The 15,648-nt window shown below is 54.5% G+C and overlaps 1 protein-coding gene across 3 annotated transcripts; it reads right to left on the bottom strand.

Annotated features, from left to right (window-relative positions):
• Window positions 1-1,301: 1,301 nt before the first annotated feature.
• Window positions 1,302-15,615, bottom strand: HIP1R (huntingtin interacting protein 1 related). Of its 3 annotated transcripts, XM_042828700.1 has the most exons (32): window positions 15,484-15,615; window positions 12,316-12,379; window positions 12,048-12,190; window positions 11,554-11,610; window positions 11,194-11,274; window positions 11,031-11,107; window positions 10,825-10,886; window positions 9,687-9,827; window positions 9,484-9,541; window positions 9,321-9,396; window positions 9,052-9,189; window positions 8,900-8,958; window positions 8,764-8,836; window positions 8,328-8,511; window positions 8,132-8,220; window positions 7,799-7,915; window positions 7,586-7,687; window positions 7,219-7,413; window positions 6,989-7,136; window positions 6,423-6,509; window positions 6,060-6,167; window positions 5,517-5,653; window positions 5,001-5,111; window positions 4,827-4,885; window positions 4,511-4,541; window positions 4,312-4,374; window positions 3,639-3,739; window positions 3,309-3,414; window positions 2,754-2,877; window positions 2,590-2,651; window positions 2,247-2,450; window positions 1,302-2,164 (listed from the first exon to the last, which is right to left on the bottom strand). In XM_042828700.1, exons 1-32 carry the CDS (start codon window positions 15,574-15,576, stop codon window positions 2,117-2,119), a joined length of 3,198 nt encoding a protein of 1,065 aa, XP_042684634.1. In that variant the 5' UTR covers window positions 15,577-15,615; the 3' UTR covers window positions 1,302-2,116. The 3 variants fall into 3 exon arrangements, with proteins under 3 accessions (XP_042684634.1, XP_042684633.1, XP_042684635.1); XM_042828699.1 differs by having other exon boundaries at window positions 1,302-2,450; XM_042828701.1 differs by lacking the exons at window positions 1,302-2,164; window positions 2,247-2,450; window positions 2,590-2,651; ... (5 more) ...; window positions 4,827-4,885; window positions 5,001-5,111 and having other exon boundaries at window positions 5,565-5,653; window positions 6,443-6,509.
• Between the last annotated feature and the right edge of the window lie 33 nt (window positions 15,616-15,648).

The following is a 15,648-nucleotide window of genomic DNA, read 5'->3' as shown; positions in this document are numbered from 1 at the left end:
TTTGTTGCAGGTACACAGCTCTAAGTATCTCCCTCGTTCCACAGGTACAATAATGGCATTTAAAAGTAATTAACAAATTCGATCCTGTACAGCAGGATTCTTGTGGAGTCTCAGAACACAGCTTTGCATACAGTTCACACTGTGGTTTGTTGTTTTTCTTAATGGCTGCTACAAATACTAAATACTTTACTAAAAATGTTGGAATTGAGGAATTCATAACACTAACAGCAAGCTTAATTTGATAGGAAATTACTTTAGAACACAGGTAATGCTCTAAGTGACCTTTGGGGCTTGGTTTTACTGTTATTCTCTGAGGCTTTATGTGCCTGCATGGGTTAATTTAAGTGCAGCCTAAGTATTGCTTTCAGTAAGTAAGAATGAACCAGCAGCATTGATCAAAATCCCACTCACCCTCAGCACTGTTTTAAAGTCCTTTTACCATACTTTGAGTTCTTTAACCTCTAAATGGAGCTACAGCTAGACTGATGGGCCTGAAATTTTAAGAACTTTGCATTCTTGGCTAATCAATATTTCCATGATGAAATGTACTACCATGAGAGGTCAGCATGACATCAGCCTCTCAGCAAACACACCTTTATCACCACCTATAAATAGAGAAGAAACTGCTGCAGGAAGCATTTCCTTGTGGGCAGAGGTTTCAGAAACGAAACCAAGCAGTGCTGAGCTGCTGTGTGTGTGGCACCCAATGGCTGCTCATAACCCCATAATGTGGTTTGTGGTGCAGAACTGGGAAGGCCTGACTCACCAGGAGGCTGCTAGGACCGAAAATAAATAACAAAATGCCTTGGAACTGCTTCTTTCTTTAGATAGAGCAACTCGTAATTGTAACCAACAGCTTTACAGCCTTTTGTTAATCACATGAAATGAGCTGTAGGGGCTTTTGTTGGTTTTAATTTAGCTTGCCTGAATCATGATTCTAAGACAGTGTTGCAAAGAACAGGATAGAAATATTGATTCTGTATATTATTATTATTGAAGGACCCTCCTCCTACCTTGCTCACTGTGCTCACCTTCTCTCAGGCATCCTTCTGTGTAGAGATGTGTATTAGTTAGTATTTCCAGGTGTAGGGATGACCAGCTGGGCCACCATCCCTGGGGGTGCTCAAGAGCCATAGGGATGTGGCACTGAGGGATGAGGGTTGGTGCTCCTAGCAGTCTTTTCAAACCCCTGCAACGCCACAATTCCACTCACCCTTGGCTCCCAGCAGCGACCCGCTCTCCCCAGTTGAAGCCCCACGCTGTTAGTGCCAACCCTGCTGCTGACAGAGCACTGCACACAGTTTAAATATTGCTGCTTTAATAATCTACATCCAGTAGCAGTTCGAAGAGAAGATAAGCCAGCTGTGTTTCCTGTGCACCTCTCCTCACATTGGTTTCCTTATTGCTGCAGAATTCACCACATGTAATGGACCTGAGCTCCTGCAGGCCACATTTAGATTTAATTCTGCTAATTATCTTAAATATAAAACATAATGCAACTGCTCCTCTGGTGTTGCTGTAGTAATAAAAAATAGAAAAGGAAATAAAAAGATGCTTGTATCCTTATTGCCAGTGTGTGCCAGGAACTGCTTTCTCCCTTCTGAAAGCCCAGTAAAAGAGACGTTCCCCTCTTTTAAAGCTGAGAGCTGATCCCACACCAAAACGAGGTCAAAATATTCCTGAAGGGGAAGTTAAAAAAAAAAAAAATACAGGTGCAAGAAAAGCCCAACAGTTTCCTACTTCAAAAACACCTCACTTCTTCAAAAGGGTCTGAGCAGTACAGGAGAGCTACATTTACTGAAGGCGTCTAGTGCTGATAAAATAAAATAAATCAACCCAAATAAGTCCTAAATTAAATTAAACCAAACGAACTGCGGGGCTGGCAGCCCCATGGGGCCTGGGAACCCAGCTGCTCCATGGAGAGGAACTGATGGGAAAAAAAAACAAAATAAGTTTTTGGCTGGAAAAAAAAAAAAGAAGAAAAATAATAATTCCAGTTTCTCAGGCTGGGTGAGGAGGAGATCCCCCCGCATGAAGGCACGCCAGAGGCAAGGCGATCTGTTTAAAACACAGATGTAAGAGCTCTGATGGCGCAGGCCTGGCCCCCTCCGTCCTGCTAGAAGTTGACGGCGTGTGCCCGGTGCAGGCTGGCATCTCGCTCGGGCTGCAATGAGAGGGGACACGGCTCATGGCTCCTGAGGCACAGCCACGGCCCCAGCACTGTGCTCCCACCCTGCAGCCCCTACCTCCCCGCCTGGCCCTGGGATGTGGCCAGGCTTCTGGGCGAGGGCCGGCTTTTTGAGGATGCCTCTCCTGGGGGCTGGTGCTGGCCGTGCCTCCCCATCCTCCACGGCATCGTAGGGCCCAGCCAAGGCGTAGTGCTGCTTCCTCAGCTCACCCAGGCGCACCCGCTCGCCTTCCAGGCGCTTCTCCAGCTCCAGCACCTTCACCTGAACCACAAGAGCCCACCTGGGTCCCCACGTCCCTGGTCTGCCTCAGGGACACGAGGCACTGAGGGAGATGGGGGGCGGGCTGCAGCTGGGCTCGGTGATCTTACAGCTCTTAATGATTCTATAAGGCTTTCTTTACCTGCGTCTCCATTTCTTCCTTCTTCAGCTTGATGAGGGACATGCCCGAAAAGTCCATGGTGTCTGTGGAGAGAAGCAGGGAGTATTTGCCAAGCCATAAGGAAAACAGAGGGTTTTGGTTTTTCCTGCCCCCCACCCCCTTCTTCCTGCTCTACCAAACCTGACCTTTATCCTCAATCTGCTCCTGCCCCGACCTGGTGGAGGCCACCACATTGGCTGCCATCTCGTTGACATTGCGGGAGCACTCCTGCAGCTTGCCCAAGTTCCTGCTGCTCTTCTCTGCTTTCACCTGCAACGAGAACTCTGACGGCTGCAGGTCCCCAACATGAGGCTGGCTGATGCCACCAGAGTGGCCAATCCCTGAGAGCAGGGACACATCACACCAGGTGGATGTAAAAAGGAGGGATGGATTTGCAGAGCCCATCAGGGACGAGGCAACCTCCTTCAGCCTGGGGATGCCAAACCACCTCTGCTCTTATGTGAACCAAGGATGTATGAACAAGCAGCACGGGTGCAGGCAGAATTTTTTTTTTCAGTGCTTTTCCTTTTAACATCATCTGGATCAAAAGCAGCCTCGGCCCTCCTCCCTCCAACCCTCCATCCCTCTGCTTGCTGAAACCCTTATGCATCCCGCAAACGGGAAGGTGGCAAGGATCAGAGCTCATCACTCATCAGCCATCAACCATGGGAACAGAAGGGCTGAACCCACAGGATGCTCACCTTGGAGGCAGCCACCAGCTGGGCCGTGCTGGCAGCAATTTCATGGGAGCAGACAATCAGCTCTTCATATTTGCCTGTCTGCAAGACAACTCTGTCTGCCGACTCCCTGCAGTTGGAAGGGAGATCGCATTACAGATGCACTACAAGTGGGTGATGTGCATCCCACCACACACTTAGAAATCAGCACTGATTGAATCAGCATTGATTTGTCATCACCTGATGGCATTCGGACATCTAGCCAAACAAACCCCACACTTTCCACACTCGCACAGTCCTGACCCCAACCATCCCCAGCCCAGCACTGTCTGCATGCAGTGCTGTGGTACGTACACAAGCTGTGTGGCTCCCCAGCCCACGGCCTTGGAGGCAGAGATCAGCCCTTCGGTCCAGCGAGAGTTCTTGGCATAAAACTCCTGAGTTGTTGCTGCCCCCTGTTGTTATGACAATATTATAGCTTATGTTAACTTCCTTCCATATATATGCATATAATAAATCCACAATCGAGCTGTAGATGTTTGTTGCAGGAGAGTTGGACTAGATGACCTTTATGGGCCCTTTCCAACTCAAAACAACTCCATGATTCGATGGAGTCATATAAAAATCTGTACATCATACTAAAAAAAATCCATTTAAAATCCCACATCTAACAATACAGAATACCCTACATAAACTCGTAAGTCCAGGGACTAGCAGCACTTCTGTGCCCTTCAGGATGCTCTTACTGGCTTGCTTAAACCCAAACATCACAACTTTGGGACTCCAAATTTAGGCTGTGTGTAACAGCCACGTTTGGGTCATCATCTTTCAGTGGACAACGCAGTAACAAGGTCTGCAAAGCACACCGGGCTCAGCACCCCCACTCCAGGCAGCAGGACTGCAAATATGTCATCAACATGGGAAAGTGCAAAATTCAGCTTTTTTGTTTTTTTTTTTTCCCCTACAAATTGTGGAAAATTCTGTATTTCACATCAGTGCACAGGGATGAATGCAAGGGAGGACTCACCCGACCACTCTCCACAATCTCCTTCTGTAAGTTCGTTGACGTCATTACAAGAAGCCTAATAGCCTGGAATGAAGAAGAACAAGTTTAGGTGGTGGATGGGGATTTTATACAGAAGGACTGATTTTGCCAGTGGTTTTAAGTGACATTTTTGCATGGTTTCTGGTCCCCTGTGGAGAAGCTCAGTTCTTGCAGCACTGACCTTCATTAAATCTGTGCAGGAGTTCAGAATCCTGTAGGGAAACAAGAAAAAGCATTGAGCATTCCATTGAGCACTCAAGAGAGCCCTGTTTGGACTTAGCTGGATCTTCCAGAACCCAGCCTGCCTGAAGGTTACTTTTAAGCAGCTCGTGAAGAAGCCACCAAAATTTTTGGCTTAGATGCGCACTACAAAGACCCGCTCTCCAAAGGAAATGCTGAGCATCATGAAGATGCAGCTCCAGAGTGCATGTGGGGCTTTGGAGCAGCACCTTGCTGCAGGACCGATGGGCCACCCAACTGGGAACCCCAGCACTCACCGCTCATTCACTTCAAGTTTGATGCCGGAGCTTTCGTTCCTGGCCCGGCTCATCATGTCCTGTTGGGACATGGGAAAAGGGAGGTGGGACACAAAGCTGCAGCAAGAGAGGAGGAACTGGGGGAAAATTAGATGTTTGCTGCCCTAAGGGCCCATTCCATGGCTTTGTCCTCACCTCTATTCGTCTGACAGCGTCTTCAATTGCTGCAGAGGTGGAAGCCATCTCCTTCTCAACCATGTCCCCCAGTTCCTCCTGCTTGATGTCCAAGCTTTTCGGCCTCAGCTCCTGACAGAGGAGGCAGCAACAGCCAGGAGGTTTTCAGCAGAGGAGAGAAGAAAGTATTCATAATGAATAAACACCCCAAAAAGGAATTTGGCTAGTTTTTTCCCCCTACACAAACATAGCTGCAAGACAGCAAGGGCAGAGGCATACGTGTCACCACCCGGCAGCAAACACAGCACAGGGACCTCAGAGGAAGAAAATGTCCCAAACCAAAACTCAACAGCAGCTATAGTTCTGGCACAGCTAACGTGGCAGGGCTCCGCATAGCTGACAGCATCCAAATTCACAGCATGTTATTGGAAAGACCCTCCTGCCTTAAATCACCTGCTTTGATTCTTCCCTTAGGAAATCCCTAAGAGGCCACCCACCCCACCAGCCCCACAGAGCACAGCAAACCCCATCCCCTACCTGGGCCAGCCCCAGGACGCCCCTCAGCGCCTGTCGCACATCCCCCAGCTCAGCACATCCCAATGTCTGCTTGTCCTTCAGCTTGCCCAGGTAGTCCAGGCTGCGCTGCCCGCAGTCCCGGCACGTCTCTGTCAGCCCTGAAGAGAGAACAGGTCAGCAATGGGCCCCATGTCTCTGCTGTCCCAAGTCCCAGCCCTGTCACCCTCCTCCAGCTGTGGAGCTATTGTACACCATAAAATGGTGTAAGTTGGAGGTAATCTTAAAGATCATCAAGCTCTAACCCTTGCTATGGGCTGGTTGTCACCCACCAGATCAGGCTGCCCAGGGCTCCATCCAACCTGGCCTTGAATGTCTCCAGTGATGAGACATCCACAAATATCTTGCAGAAGACGACCAAATGGTGCCCAAGAAGCAAAGGAACAGTCTTAACCCAAGAAGTGGTACCACAAGGAACAGAGCCTGAGAACCCTATGGAACCCTATAGCCCATATCCAGCCCCAAAACTGAGAACAACCCCCTCCAGTCCCTGCTGTGCTCACTCACGGTCAGCGTGGTCAGTGGGAGCCAGGTGGGATGTGGCACTGCCGTTCACGATGGTGTCGGCTGTCAGGTGAGCAAAGAGGGCCAAGGCACCCACCAGTGCTGCAGCATCTGTCAGGGGGACGCAGTCAGGCACAGAGAGCCCAGGGCACTGCCACTCCACAAAGGCACCCAACAGCTCGGTAGTGACCCCTCCCCAGCTTGCAGGTGGCTCCATGCATGAACTCATGGGGACACACCAACTCCAGTCCATGTGCTCCCCCCTCCCCATGGGTACTGCACAGCCCCAGAACCTCCGAGGGCTGCTGGATAAGTGAAAATGACAGCAAGGTTCCAGCAATTTTGTGAGTTCCAAGCCCCAGGTACCTGCCATGGAGGCCACGTACTGCGCGTGCCCGCTTTCCAGGGCATCTGTGGACTCCAGCGCTGCCTCTGCCCGGCTGAGCAAGTAATCTGCAACAAATTTCTCTTCATTAGGATCATAGAATGGTTTGGGGTGGAAGGGACCCTTAAAAGATCATCTAGTTTTGACTGTCCTACAATGGGTAGTGAGACCTTCCACTAGATCAAGGTGCTTTAAACCTCATCCAAGCCAATGTCTGAACACCTCCAGGGATGGGGCATCCACAGCTTCTTTAGGAAGACAGTGCCAGAGCCTCCCCACCCTCATTAGGAAGAGTTTCTTCCTTATATCCCAACATTAGCAGGGTCAGGCTGACAAGCATCCAAATAAGCACAAGAGCTATCTCCATGAAATGCCACCGAATGGCAGCATTTCAAGTCCTCAAGGCTCCAGCCACGGAGCAACACCAAAATTTGTACTGTTACAACAAAACAATGCTGAATCCAGAGTTTATCACTTGTGGGAGATGTGTGCAGGAAATGGAGATACAACATTATCAGTCTGGGGGCAGAGGGGCTGCAGGGCATACCTGGGGAGCTGGTACAGCGGACGTGCAGTGGGTCATCCAGCTTGGCCACTGCATCACGGAGGATGCCCTCAGCTTCCTGTACTGTCTCCTGCAGGATACTGAACTGCTCATCCAGCAGCTTCTGCTGTAGGCTCTGCTCCTGATTGCACTGTGGGACAGGAAAAGGAGGCTTGGGCACGCTGCTGGAGTGCTCAGCATCCCCCCTAAACACAAGGGACACGGCCCTGTACCTTCTCCAGCAGCCTGCCCTGCAGCTCGCAGATCTCCTTGGAGGCCTTGTCAGCCTCCTGGCTCAGCTGCAGCTCCTTCTCCTGGACAAGGCTGTGCACTGAGAGCAGCTCGCACTCCTTCTCACTCATCGACCGCCTCAGCTGCTCCTTCTCAGCCTGCAGGGTCTCCAGCTGGGCGCTGAGCTCCGTGCCTGCCTGCCAGTGGGGCCAGAAACCCCCATCACCCACTGACTGCCACCCCACGGTTACCCAGAGCCAGCCCAGAACACGCTCAGCTGCTGACACCAATGGGCTGCACCTGCCTGCAGGAACCCCAGCAGCTCAGCAGTGTGCTCAGCAGGTTTGTGCCCCCAGCTGTAGCAAGTACCTGCTTGGCGTGGCCAAGCGAGCGCTGGGCCTGGTCCAGCTCATCCCGCCGCGCTTCCAGCTCCTGCCGCAGCTGCTCCATCTGCACGCTCTGGTCCTCCAGCTGCAACCCATCACCCAACCCAAGGTCAGCAAGAACGAGCCCAGACTTGGTTTGCAGGGATCTCAGGGTCTCACAGTTGGGATTGCCACCACCCACCACCCATGGGCTCACCTTCAGCTCCGCTTCCCGCTTGACCTGCTCAACCTGAAACGCCAGCTGCTCCTTGACACGTGCCACCTCCTCCTGGCTCTGCTGCGTCACCGTCAGCTGCTTGGCTGTGTCGGCGTTCTGCGCGGGGACAAGGGCTCACCTCTCTGCCATCCTGCTGAGCCCCCAGCACAATGGCACCCCACCCTCCCTCCTCTTGCCCAGATGCACCCAAAATACTGACAGACACTGATGTGAGGATGCTGAGGGGCTCGGGGTGCAGGAGAATGGATCAATGCGAGGTTGAGCACAGTGATGAGGGGACGAAGAGATCACCTGTGCCCTGTGAAGTCCTACCTTCCTCAGGAGCTCAGCGTGAGTATTGATGAGCTCACTGTGCTTCTCCTTCAGCTTCGTGTAGCGGATCTCAGTGGCACTGGCTTTCTCTGCACAGGATGAGAGCACATCAGTGCCCAACGCTGGGCATTCCCATGGCCATTGGGCTTTCACACGGTCACCAGGCCTTTGTGTGGCCAGTGCACCAAGCACGTACTTTCTGCCTCGGCGCAGAGCCGCAGGGACCGCTCGCTGTCCTGCTTTGCCTGCTGCAGCCTCTCCAGCTCATCCCGGAGCTGCTCGTTGTCCACCAGAGCCTTCTGCTTCTGCTTGCGCTGCTCCTCCACTTCTCCCTCCAGGCTGTTCACCTGCGCCTTGAGCTGTGTGATGTAGCGCTGTGCCTGCGGGCAACCCCCCAAAATCCCCCCCAGGTTGTGATTTGGGCACAGCAGCTGTGAGATGCCCCAAAGGCCTCCCCTTGGCAGCTGGATCCCAAAGGGATGAGTCTCACATGTCCACACCCTTCCTCAAAAGCTAGGTGCTGGCAATGGGAAAGGGCCCAAAATGGTATACCAGGCCTGCATGCTCCAATCCCATTGCGTCCCATTAGGATTTCCACCATACAGCCCTACAGCATAGTACCATGGCCTTACCTCCAGCTTGATCTTCTCCATCTCAGCACGGAGCGTGTCCACCTCCCTTGTCAGGCTCTCAATCTGTGCGTCCCTGCAGACAGCAGGCTGGCACCATACCATGCCCATCCCTTCCCCCTCCACCATCCCCCCTTACCTGTCATCCCGAATGCCGTTGGGCGGTCCGAAGGTTTGCTCAAAAATATCTGAGGTGACCTGGGAAGGATGGAAGGTGCCAGGATGAGTTCTCGCTCCCGCTGCAGGCCTCCTCCCTACCATGTCCCCATCCCATGCCAGTATCCCCCCCACCTGTGGCTCTGTGGTGGAGGCTGTGCTGATCTCAATGAGGTTCTCTGGCTCCTCATCTTCAGGGGCCTCCTCAGGGATGACGACCACCGGCTTCACATGCTCCGCCAGTGCCGAAGCCCGCAAGAAGTTTGGGGGGCTCTGTGGGGACAGGAGCATCACAGTGACATCCCTATGGGTTTTGGAGCCCCTCTGCAGCACCACCAGACCTCCTGGCTGTGAGCAGACCCCACACACATCCCGAAGCCACGGGTTTTCAAAGCATCACACACCTCAGGCAGCCGGGGGATCTGGATGAGCCGCTTGAAATACAGCATGTCAGAGGCCTTCTTAAAGAAGTTTTTGAGGCTGGAGAGGGGGAGAAAAGAAAAATGGCTCAAAGAGGAGGCAGAGGAGATGGAGAGGGTCTCCCTGCCCTGCATCAGCCCCGGGTACCTGCGGAACTGCTCGTGGAAGCGGTCTCGGTGGCCCTGCAGCGTGTCAGCCGGTAGACCTGTGGCAATGGGGACAGCAAGGATGGATCCAGGCTGCAAACTCAGCCCCAAATTTATCCCCATGCACCCACTTTCCTCCAGACTCAAGCCAGGACCAGGCTGGGAGCAGGGCATCCCCATGTACTGCAGTGACTGGGGACTCACAGGAGTGCAGCTTGAACATGAGCTTGACGGCGTAGTGGTAGAGGTGGCTGCAGTCCTGGATGACCTGGATGAGGGGTGCCAGGCGGCACTGCACCGCTGACATCTGTGACACTGCCATGGAGGTGTTGAGCTGCCGGAAAACTGGAGAGGAGAGAACAATGAATGCCAGGGACGTGTTTGCAGAGCCGTCTGGCCGCAGTCAAACCGGCTTGATCATTAACCAGGACAGACGTGGCTTTGCCAAACACCATCCATTGTGCTGAGCTGGGAACAACCCTACTCTGTGCAAGAGAAACACCTGAAGGGACCTTGGTAGCATTGCAAGCAAGGGTGCTCAGCTCTGCCATGCACACCCCAACCCCAAACAGGAGATGTGTAACCTGGAATGATGCGTGGGCAGCATGGCTGCCAGCAGTAGCTGCCAGCACACGATGCAAGCAGGAAAAGCAAGAGGTTTTGCTCTGGTCCTTTTAATCCTGCAAAGAGCTGGGACAGAATCACCCCAGCCTCACCTGCCCAGCACAGAAACAGATCCCTTCCCCGGGCAGACATCCAGCCAGCGCATCGGCTGACTCCTTCCCTGCTCAGCTTTCAAGTACTTCTGAATATCAGTTCCCGTACAACTGGGTCAGGAGGAGACGTGGATGGCACACGGAGCTGGGACACGGCCCCTCCCCTACACCCAGTTCCCCTGGGCAGCTCTGTGCTCTGACTGACGGTGAAGGGGAAGGAATGGCACATTTTTAAGCCATTGAAAAATTCTTGGAGAATGAGGCAAGAGAAGCAAACACGGGCAGGGGCTGCTGCCAGAGAGGCAATGAATATTTATACAGTAGCACAGCCCCCATCCTCTCCTCCAGTGGGTGGAAAAGATTTGGGTAATGCACTGAAAAGGAATGAAAAGGCATTTCATAGCAGCATCACACGCCCTGCATGGCTCAGGTGCACTATAAATAGCCACACTTCTTAAATATTTTCCTACAACCACTTCTACAGAGCAAAAATCTTCATGCCTTAACCAAGGAGGAGGAGGAGGAGGAGGAGGAAGGATGCAGACAAACTCTCTTCCTGACCAAAGAGTGAAACTATTGCTCAAGAGCCCTGGGGCAGCTGGGAAGGAGCTGCTGCCACTCCTCACCTGATTCTGACAGCTTCAGCTCACAGTCCAGGTAGTCGAAGAGCTCCACTGTCAGCTGGAAGCTGCCAAAAACCAACACCATCACTGCGCTGCACACACATCAGTGCTACAGATCACTGCTTGCAGGTGCCCCTGTGGGACTCCGCTGCTTCTGGATGCTTTTCCCCACGTCAAGATCTTTTACCCCATCCCATGAGGACACTCACATGTTATTCACGTCCGTGCCTGCTGTCTTTTCTAGGACCTCATCTGAGACTTCAAGGCCTGCGGGGAACTCGGGGTGCTGTGCCAAAGGAAAACAGAACAGCGGCTGCTGCTAATTGCTCCTGCAACAGCTCTCAGCGGTGCAGAGGCAGCATGGGGTCTCACCTTGGCATGGAAGGAGATCTTGGTGAGGAGCAGCCGTGTGTAGATGCTCACCAGCTGCCCGTAGCGGTCATGCAAGTGGCCCTGCAGGAGACACAGGGGAAATAAATTGAACCCAGTGATGCCAAAAATGCCCGGTGCGGTGGCAAGCAGTGGATGCATCCATCCCGTGGGTGTTGGTCAACCTGCACCAGCTCTGCAGCTCTCCCCTCTCCCACTACCCCTTCTTGTGGGTTATTTCAGGTGGTTGCAAGCTTCCCCCGTGCATATGATGCTTAGGGCTCAACACCCAACTCAAAGCCCTTCACCCAGGAAGCCCCACCTCCAGCACGGCACCAACCTCTGCTCCTCCCATCTGCTTACCCACAGGTCTCCCACCTCACGGATGTTGCTGCGGTACCGCTGGCAGTCCTGCAGGACCTGGGGGCACAAAAGGGCAACAGGGACTCAGCCCCTTGCACCGCTACAGCAAAGCTTGAGGGGACAGGTCAGCCCCAGCGGGGGGCTGTGCAGGGGGAGGTTCTGAAGTAGTGAGATAACAGGCTGATTTATGAATCACAACATCACGAAGATTGGAAAAGATTTCTAGGATCAAAAAGTCCAACCGTGGCGCCATCCCGCCGTGCCCAGTGCCCACGTCCCACATCTCCATGGTTCTTAAACACCTCCAGGGACAGTGACCCCATCACCTCCCTGGTTTTGTTGAAGCTCATCCCATTGGCCTCAGCCCATCGATTCAGTCTATGCAGATCCCTCTGTAGGGCCTTCCTACCCTCAGGCACATTGATACTTCCTACCAACTTGGTGTCATCTACAAGCTTACAGAAGGGGCAGAGCCTCTGGCAGGGGACACTCACATTGGGGTGGCCGTCACGCAGGACTTTGTGCAGGACATGGCAGAACTTCCAGCTGAGGATGGAGCTGCTGGGCAGGGGCAGCCCGATGGCGTAGGACCAAAAGGTGAAGGCGCCCTTCTCGTGGTGCGTCCCCAGAATGATCCCTTTCCATCAGTCAAGGCCAACCCGATGGAGAAACCCATCTTTCCCCAGCCCTGCAACCCCAAGATCTCCCCTGTAGGTGAGGATGGAGCTCCTGCACCACCCAGATGGCAGAGGGAAAGGATACGGCGTGCATGCTTCTCCTTCACCGGCGCCTCCTGTGTGTTGATGGCTTTGCTGATGCTGATGGCCTGTGGGAGGAGGAGAGTGGTGTCAGCAGTGCCACGACCCTTGGGACCCACCTCCCCCTCATCCCGGCTCTGCCAGCTGGGAGCAACCCAAGCGCTCGGGGGCTTTTGGAAAATATTCTGAATTTTCCATTTGTCAAATGTAGTATTAGACTGCAGTATTAGGCTTTTTGATGCAGAACAAAGCAGCCGGGGCCAGGCTGCCCTCAAAGCCACAGATGTCTTCCACTGTCCCACAGAACAAGTGGCACTTTGCAGCCTGAGCTCAGCAACGCACCCTGCCAGCAGCAACACACAGCGCGATGCCACATTCCTGGGTTGTTTGTGCAATCACAAGGAGCCTTTGAACTCGGTGTTTTTCCACAGCTTTGAAGGCGGCCCTGCGTGAGAACAGCAAGCAGGGAAAGGGAAAACGGCCCCCAAGCATGGAGGGAGCAGCAGCCACGATGCCACAAACCAGAGCAGTGCAGTTCACAGAGGAGTAGCTATATCAAGAGGATTACCTGTATACCAGCGCATTGAATCACTCCCTAATCAAATGAAGGTTTTATTCCAAAAATAGGCCCCAGTCGCTTTCTCCAGTTCTAAATTTGAGCTGCTGAGACCACGAGGACTTCCCTTCACTACTTCACCTTTGCACAAGAACTGGGGCTGTGCCCACAGCTGTGAGGCCGTTTGCACAGCAAAAACCAGCGGGCCAGAATGGCAGGAAGCAGCCAGGCTGTCGGCGCTCGTGCCGGAAGAAAAACATGGTCCCTCCCTGCACACAGGCTGTAAAACCTCATAGAGCCCCAGCTCCAAGCAGCATACATGGCACCGGCTTTGTGTCACCAGGGAGGGAGGAAGCCAGTGCAGCACTGTGCCACTGACCGTCAGCCAGGAGCAGGAACTTGCTATATAGAGCTGGTCCCACACGAGGATCCTCATCCCCAGCACTGTTTTGGGGTGAGCAGCCCCAGGATCGGGTACAGGCTCAGTTCATGTCCCCGCTTCTCAGCACAAGGAGTGACAACAGAGGTGTTGGTGCCCCCCGTGGCTGTGCATCCTCAAGGAGGCTGTGCGGCTGCAGGCAGCGATTTTGCTTCTGCACTCGGGGAAGCCCTGGCGTTAACCTGGCATGTGGGTCAGTATAGCAGCAGCAGAGTTAAGCCGGCGACTTGGCGTAATCCTCTTAACTCGAAGGTTAATGAGACTCAAGTGCCTGGAAAAAGGCACCGGCAGGAGGGCAGTAGGGCTGAGCCATCTGCTGGGCACGGGAGTGACAGAGAGCTCATCCCAAAGCACCAGGAGGAGCCCCATGGGGCAAGGACAAAGCAAACCCCATTCCATATCCTCACTGCTCGGCATCATGGGCTGGAACCTGCCCCAAAACCTGTGATGCCCATTGGGATTTCACTGAGCTTATTGCCCATGAACCTGCCCAGCCAAAATGCAGCCTGGGAGCTCCAGAGTGTGCCTTCCTAAGGGGTGATTAAGTGCTGAGGTTCGATCTGAGCCACTTTACATCTATGATGGGAGACATCACATCCAACATGAGTCCCACTGATACCAAAGCGATGCCAGCATCCTGGGGCTGGCTCCAAGCCCTGAGTCAAGAGGATCCCCTATAAAAACGGGTCAGAGATGGGAACACCCTGGTGGCGAGCACCAAGAGCCAAGCTGAAACCTTCATGCAGCTGCAGTTTCCCCAGCACCACCCCAGTGCTGATGGCTGCGGGTCAGACCCTGAAACCTGCGGGTTACAAAACCACCATGGGTGCAGCCCTGAGCACCTTACTCACAGCCCCAGCGTACCGAGCTGGTGACTAAACAGGGATCAAAGCATCCAAAGGAAGGAGTGCAGGTTACATCCACCCCTTCTTTCCAAGCCGCTTTAATTACAGCATGATCTTCTCCACCCACAGCTCCCCCCAGCCCCAGCATCCCCAGGAGGTGCTCCATCCCTGACATCATTTTTGGGGCCTTGCTCCAGACGCTCTCCAGCAAGTCCGGGTCTCTCTTGTTCTGAGGACTCCACATGTGGACCAGAACAGGACCGCTCAGCATTCACACGTGCTGTATTCCTGGGGGATGCCCAGCGTGTTGGGTCTTAACCTTCCAGCAGATACAACCCTAACCCTTCTGGCAGATGTAGTCAAGAAAAGCAAAAGTTGGGCACCAAAACCAAAAGTTTTGCCTCCAATGGCACTGCAGAGCGAGCACCCGAAGAGGACAGCAGGGTCTCACCTCCAAGGCAAATGCTGACACCGACGCAGTGTGACCCCAAAAAGCATTCTGAGCAAATCACATCGCAGACATAAAATGGCTCAGGTCAAACCTCACGCTACCTGCGAGCACCTGGGGGCGGAACGATACCGCACAGCAACGCCGGGAAGGTTCTGCAGAGGACGAACCTCTTTTAGGACACCGTGGCTCTATAAAGCGACTCTCGCTCTTCGGGCACAGTGGGGCAAAGCCAGAAGGGACGGAAGGAAGAACGGAGGGGACACGGGACGCTCCCGCCCGGGGCAGCGCTCTCCGCACCGCGGTAACTTCTCGGCGCTGCCCGGCGGGACGGCTGGAGGAGACGCGTCCCGAAGGAACCGGAATTGCAGGTTTATTCGTGCTGCTCCCCAAACCCAACGTTGCCACTTCCCACCCGGGACCGCGACCGCACTGCCCCGAATGGTCACCGGCCCTCGGACGGAGCTCTGCGGGACCGCAGCAGCCGACGGGACGGGGAGGGATCGGCGGTGCCACAGGACAACCGGGCCGAGTACCGGCAATGCGCAGCTGAGCGGCGGAGGACGCGAGAGGGGCAGCACGGCCGTCCCTCCAGAGAACGGCGCCTTTGCGTCGGGCATCCCCGACGGCTGCGGGACGGCTCCCAGCCCGGGGCGGACATGCGGGACACAGCGGGGTTTTGGCCGCGCTCCCGTTGACACCGCCGTACGGCTCTCCCTGAGCATTCCCACCGGTGGGGCCAGCGGGGAAACGGCCTCCTGGCGCTCCGTCCCCGGGGAAGGCCCCACGCGGAGCTCCCGGAGGCGCTGCCCCACGGCTCGGGCCGCTCCCAGGGGACGAACGCCGCCGCCGGGACCCTGGGACACCCCTGCCGCCCCCCTCACCTGGTTCTTATCGAACTGCTCCCTCTCCGCCTCCAGGCTGTGTCCGGCCCGCCGGCTCAGCACCCGTGCGGGAACGCTCTTGATGCTGTTCATGGCTGCGCAGCGCACACGGCGCAGCACGCACCGCGCACACCGGGCACCGAGCGCTCCGGCGCCGCCCGCAGC

Source organism: Centrocercus urophasianus, unplaced genomic scaffold (assembly GCF_019232065.1).
Source record: "Centrocercus urophasianus isolate 14NV4802_14NV808 unplaced genomic scaffold, USGS_Curo_1.0 seq_30, whole genome shotgun sequence".
NCBI classification, from domain to species: domain Eukaryota; kingdom Metazoa; phylum Chordata; class Aves; order Galliformes; family Phasianidae; genus Centrocercus; species Centrocercus urophasianus.
This window is presented reverse-complemented; position numbering and strand designations above follow the sequence as displayed.

Bases quoted from the DNA above. Each gene is read 5' to 3' on its own strand.
- HIP1R (XM_042828699.1), bottom strand. From the start codon at position 15,576: ATGAACAGCATCAAGAGCGTTCCCGCACGGGTGCTGAGCCGGCGGGCC. The intron at 9,190-9,320 runs GTGTGTGATGCT...CTGTCCCCACAG, and splicing joins AGATCCCCCGGCTGCCTGAG to AGCCCCCCAAACTTCTTGCG. The intron at 2,652-2,753 runs GTCAGGTTTGGT...TTCTCTCCACAG, and splicing joins GGAGCAGATTGAGGATAAAG to ACACCATGGACTTTTCGGGC.